General features: G+C 37.7%; 1 protein-coding gene across 1 annotated transcript in view; it reads right to left on the bottom strand.

The window, feature by feature from the left end:
- Nucleotides 1-1,471: 1,471 nt before the first annotated feature.
- GALNT17 (polypeptide N-acetylgalactosaminyltransferase 17) overlaps nucleotides 1,472-6,528 on the bottom strand; it is a 1,750,844-nt gene continuing 1,745,787 nt past the window's right edge. Inside the window, exon 11 of the mRNA XM_069226928.1 lies at nucleotides 1,472-4,780. Within this exon, the coding sequence (XP_069083029.1) occupies nucleotides 4,652-4,780 (129 nt within the window). The 3' untranslated portion in view covers nucleotides 1,472-4,651. The remainder of the gene's footprint in view (nucleotides 4,781-6,528) is intronic.

Genomic DNA, 6,528 nt, shown 5'->3' with positions numbered 1-6,528 from the left:
AACCTAAATAGGTAACCCCTTAGCCTTATATTGGACTATCCCTGCATTTAACAATGTTGCACATCTGTAGTTTGAACCTCTCCAGAATGTGTTTAGACTTGTGTGACCTGCTTACCCAAAATCCAACTGTGCATGGCCTAGTATTTTCTCAGCCCTAACATTTAATAAGCTGATTTTATCCAGATTGTCACTGAACATTTCCAGCTTTCATTGTCATCAGTAACCATCCCTCCAACTACTCTCAGTCATGGATATTCACATTACACCATGGCATGTGGAATGCAGTATCAACTAAGATTACTAAAATGCATGAAACCTTTCATTTGTAAATCAGGCAATAAAACTGGTGCCCACTTTGCTACCTTATGAAGGAATGAGATTTCCTTTTTACATGGTATCCCACAAACTAGGTGGCTGCATAGTAGGCAGAATTTTATTCTGCAACTCATTTGCCTCCCATTCGAGGATGCATATACTTTACAAATCTTTCAACATAGGAACTTCTAAATTCAAAACACAGACTTTCTAGCAAAATTATTCACAGGATGTCTTCTGGAGGTCTCTTCCAATGTATCAAATCTTTTTACAGTCACAAACAGCTGACTGATTACGAGCGACAAAATGTTTTCTACAACGCACTAATGCCAATTTTGGATTGGAAATTTGTATTGACTCCTAAAATGGCTTTACCCTCTAATAAATCACTGTTTGGAAGAGGCAACCTGCAGTGTGTCTATTCCAAATAGCAATTCAGTATGAGATGTAGATGTATCAATGTTTTGCCACCAAAATCTGGTAACAGAACATTGACAAATTACCGACTTTTGAGTTGGATTATTAAGGCATTCGTAAAAGGGAAGGGATCTTTTGTGTTTTTAAAATAAATATGTTGGGAATGGAACCAGTGCCAACTCTCAAACAACCTGGAAGGGCTGCATTAATAAAAACAATTACTTTATTAAAGGGTGATCACAGACATGATGGTCTGCTGATCCTAGGAGGCCACCATTGTTGTAACGAGCACCAATCTTAGTGAATGGCAATTTGTGACCTACATTATTAAAATTAATTAGGTAAGTAAGTCAAATTCTGACTCACTCTGAATCAGAATTTTATGAACTGACTTATTAGTACGGAGGTCAGTTCATAAAATTCTTTGTTGGTCACCAAAGTACTGATTGTAAATTTATGTCAGAGTTTTGGTGACCAGTTTTTCGTACCTTGGGGCCTAAGTCTCTTATGAATTCTCAACTCTTTGCTGTTATACTACCTAAATTAAAATCTCAGCTGAAGCCCATCTATTTACTGAATGAAAGAGATATAGCACCTACCAGTGGCAGCCCTTGAACATATTAGTCCCTAGAGCCCCCTCCCCTGTTACTAGACCCACCATCACATTTTTACATATATATGGTTAAAAATGCCTGAACATGCCCGTTATGTCCTCAGCACTGTTTTCTTCCTTTTTCTTAGTTAGCCATGGTTTCTTGTTACCTACTAAGTACTTGACACTTCTCTTGATATTGGTGTCAAAACAATAACCATTTTCTCTATATTTCACCAGAATGGAGTCACCCCTAATTTTCTGTCCTTTTCACCTTGCTCTATTGTTTCTACAAATATTTTGGATTTGCAGTTTGTATGTCATCATGCGCTTCCTGAATAATAACACTGAAAATGTGTGTATTTGCCATATACGGACCTGGACTGCCCTATACCAGTTCTTGTAGTCTGGTCAAATTGTAATAAAACACACAAATACATTTTAAAATTGTGACCACTACCAAATTAGTTTTTCTCACAAATACTGGCAAGCCATTTTCTACAGATATCCAAAACAAGTTAACGTCCACTTTTCTTTTTACCCAGCTTCATTTAATTTCCAATGTTGATTTCTACCACATATTATAATCTACTCTTAGACATTGCAGGATATATGTAGAAGTAATAATGCCGCGACAAAGGTATGTTGGGTGAACCACATCTACCAACATTGGAAGGCAACAAGTAATAAAACACTGATGTAGAGAAACATTTCCTCATGGCATTTCTATATGTTTTTAGTGCAGCTGCTAATTTTCAGATGTGACGTCAAAGCCCATTTTTAAGGGTCCTTCTGCATCCAACTTTTAGGAAAAATGAAATCACTTTTGTTTTAAAGAACTCCTAATAAGTACCACAATTGCAAATTTTTAGCATCCTGGAGACTTAGGTGTGCCTTCTCTGCTTTCATTCTCATCGGAAAATAAAGATTCAATTCACTACATCAGATTTAAAAAGCACAGTAACCCTCTGTAGGGCAACTAAGAGCTTTCAAAATGGTTCACATCATTAATAGAAGATTGATGACTTAGGTTTTTCTTGGAGCTCATGCCATCTTTTAGGAGTCTAATACATATTCCACATTTTGGTAGCACTATTAAATATTTACCACTATGTATCAATGCAAAGCTGGAACGTACTAAGCTATGTAACTTCTTATGTAAGAGATTTATTAACCTTTACACTTACAGTCTGAGTGACGAAAATACATTATATGATCATTAATTTATTTGGTGCTGCTGAATGTGTTTCAGATCATTTGAGCTACTGAAGCTTTGTTAAACTTTTTACAAAAACTCATAGGCCAGCTCTCACATAGAGATGGGTGGGCTGCATCAGACATTCTGCATGTTGATCTCATCTCTTCAAAATACAAATTTAAAAATTATATTTATATTCAAATGTAAGTGATTTTTAAAATGAAGCACACAATCTTAAATTTTGCCAGAAAACCTATAGTCTATTTCAACCCAAAATATACAACCTAATTCAGAGCGTGATTCCTCAGAGCGTGAAGCACTACTATTTGCAAATGCTGTTTTGAATCTATGTTTTATACTGTCACATCCCTAAAAATGTTCAGATGTTATTCTATTTCACCCCTTATTAATGTGCATGGTAAGGGAAAATTGGGTTTCTTGCTTGACGACTATGGTCCACATCCTAACAATGGGCTAATCTTAGTTTGCGCACAAAATCCTCTTGATCCCTGAACAGGGAGTTTATGTTGTGTACAAAATCTTCCCAAATTGTGTTTGCCTACATGATTTTCACCATGTATTACATGCTACGAATCGTGCATACATATAGCTCACATTTTGAGTTTGTGCAACATGAATTGGGGAAAACGTATGAGGTTAGCATATTATCCCCTTCAGATATCAACAAATTGGAATGGTGTGTTTACTGTAGACCCACTAATGACCATACCCAGTGGTATGGCAAACTGCAGGTGTACAATGACAGCATCAACTTTGCATCTGAAGTACAATGAGGGCATATGTATGAAGTGTATCGCTTGCCTTGTTAGTATGTGTGTGAATCATGCTTGTGTAAGAAAGAGCTTTAGCTGTCCTACTAAGCAAGAGGTAGTCTGATCCCAACTACTTTTTATATACATAAATAAAATATTCCTGATATTGTTATAATAAATTAATGCATACTTTGATACTCTGGTTGTATAGGAGACACTCTCTTTTTGTGCAATTTGGGCTGCCACAGCCCATTTGTGTTGCTCTCTCTAATCAGGTTCAACACATTCACAACTTATAAAGTATGAGTCTCAGTACTGGGCACCTGAAACAGGTGGCCCCTTGCTTGTGGTTCTATCTATGTACACATCACAATAACATACACAGAACTCCTATAGTCATCTAAAATGGGTGTCTTATTTTACACCCTTGAAGCCTAAGAACAAATGCACATTGTGCAACCAACTCTCTTACTTTTTGCAAGACCCATTGTAAACATGTGGTGCACAAACTCTAACCCACATAAATCCTCATGTGAAATAAGCTAAAAAACAACATTTTCTATCGATCTACACAATGTAGACATAATGAATGAGCAACTATCAACTTCATATTTTGTAGATGTAAACTAAATGAATTGCTGTAATCCTCTAATGTTTGTTTTTGGATACCTCATAAAGGAATTGTAGAAGGAATACTAGAAAACTCAAAATTGCTGAATCCCATTTGACAGGCAATGTTAACTTTGATGCTGACAGGATACAATAGATACACCACCTCATAGCATAGTCATGTGCTTGCAATAGTACCCCACCATAGACCAATCTATTTTATTGTTAATGAAGGATTAGACACAGTTGTGAGTAATTAGCTGCCCTGCCTCTCATCTAGTGTCCACATGAGCAAGAGGGAAGGATGCTAATCATGAGGAGGAAGAGAGTCAGTGTAACAGGTAAGGTGGTCATAGTTGATGCAGGGCAAACAATACTGCCTCCTACAGGCTTCAAGTCATGCCAACATTGTTCCTACTTGAGCCAAGTGTCAACACAGCTCATGGATTCATTTGGATCTTCATAGTTGTCTTGTTGATGCTTCCAGTCTTGATTGCAAGATGTCAAGAAGAATATTTGGCAGCTGTTTAACCCAGCATTGCCTAAGGATTGGAAGGATTTCTCTACAACCATGAAGAAACTAATGTTCATTTAGCTATTTGCTCCTGAATGAGGAAAAAAACAGCACTCCTTTTCAGTTGATTGATGCTCCTCCTGAGAACCCACTTAAATACACCAAGCAACAGTAAAGAACCATCCCATTGATTGACAAGAAAAATTCTTCCAGCTCTTTAGTCCTACTACTTTTCACTTAATAAAGTTTTTAATTGTCCATCTTTGACCAGTACAGCTGCGCAACACAAGATCAATGCCCGAGTTTCCTCTACTTTCCACCTCCAAGCATCGTCCAGTCCCTTTATTTATCAAGGATCCATTCTATAAAAAAAGAAACAAGAGTAGTACACCATTAGTATTATGAGAGGCTTTATTTTACTCAAATTGACATTGGCATAGTCATATCACAACCTCAAACATTTTATCAGTTGTTGCTCTTTATGTTTTGGTTGTGGCCTTTTGACTGTAATATTCTAAATGAGGTCCACAAAATACATGCACTGTATATCTAAATAAAAGGTACTGCAGAACGATGGCAAAGCAGACTTGCCTCCTGTTCTCATTGTAAATAATCATGTTGCTCATACATCTGGAAAATTTACCACCTATGAAAGGAGAACCAACAGATTATGAGGATGGCAGTCGGACTGCCACAAGATCGCCACCGCGACTGCCAGGATCTTTGAATCCGCGGTGGGGGGGGAAGCTTTATTTAGTCGCGGCTGTGCAGATGCTGATTACAACCTGCCTTTCTGCCGAGTTTTTCATGGCAGGGAACTTGCCATGAAAAGCTCAGTGGAAAGGCAGGGAAGGGGGCCCAAACAGGGCCCTAGTACAATTTTGCCCATTGGGCAGTGTGACTAGGGGCAAATGTCGTGCCCCTCTATGCCTGCACTGACAGTGCACACTGCTGCCATGAACAACATTTTGCATAGCCACCGTGTGTCTGAGGTGCATCTGGCGGTGCACTGAGGCGACATGTGCTTCAGGCATGCTGCCGCAGTGACACCGCTGCAGACACTACCACCAGCCCAGCAGTAGTGCCATACGGCAGTGGTGGCTGCTGGCTTGGTGGCTTCCTCCTCACCGCCATATTGGTGGTCCGGCCACCAAAATTATAGTCAGGCACTTAAACGTGTAAGAGTATTGTTTAAGAGCCGAGCGGACTGTCGTTTCCTTTTGGATGCATCTCCCTAGTACTTTTATTGTGGTGATAAATTAGAGGTATGTAGGATGTTCCTCTTTGTTAAAAATCCAGTAAAATGTATTTATTTCTGTGATCCTACAGAAACAATTCCTCTTTTATTTTCGTTTTTTGTGACAAAAGTTAAGCCTTTATTAACAAAATAATTTTAAATAATATGATACTGGCTGAAAAATTGCTCAAAAATGAGATGATGGCATTTGAGTTTACAATAAAGTGTTAATAATTGGACATGCAGACTTTAAGAGAATATGCAATTGGGGATTGATGGTGGTTAGACTGAGATCTAGTCTTTCTTATCTACTTCAGAACTTTAGTTGTTCGTGTGCATTTTTAGGAGAATATTTATCAGTGTAAAGCTAAGGGGAGATGCTTGTGGAAAATTTGAGAACTATTAATTTACTGGGCTTCCTTATAAGTGATATACTGTCTGCAGTGATGTTCTATTACCGTAATGATTATACACAAAGACTGATTACATTTCTGTAATAAGTAGAACACTCAGATTTTTAAATATTTTGCATCCATTTACTCCTTGTTTTCCATGTGCCTTTTTCTACCATGTCATTGTTTAAATAAATAATAAAATAGCTTTCTGCTGGATTGAGCTGCAGATGAATGTCGTGTGTAATATGTTCATAAAGACACAGGGCAGGCACAGATAAGTGAGAGATTAGAAGGGAGGTAGAGCTAGATACCATGGAGCATCTCCAATTTATAGAACAAATAAGACAATACATTTGAACTTCAACATTCACTTAAATTGAATTGTAATTCTGTTGCCTCAATCCAATTTCAAATATATTTATATTCTTTTGTATTTTGGCCAGCTTTTCCAGATGAATGGTAATCGTAGTATTTTATT

This window comes from Pleurodeles waltl, chromosome 3_2 (assembly GCF_031143425.1).
Source record: "Pleurodeles waltl isolate 20211129_DDA chromosome 3_2, aPleWal1.hap1.20221129, whole genome shotgun sequence".
Taxonomy (NCBI): Eukaryota; Metazoa; Chordata; class Amphibia; order Caudata; family Salamandridae; genus Pleurodeles; species Pleurodeles waltl.
The sequence above is the reverse complement of the archived record's forward strand: the minus strand, read 5'-3'. Positions and strand labels throughout refer to the sequence as shown.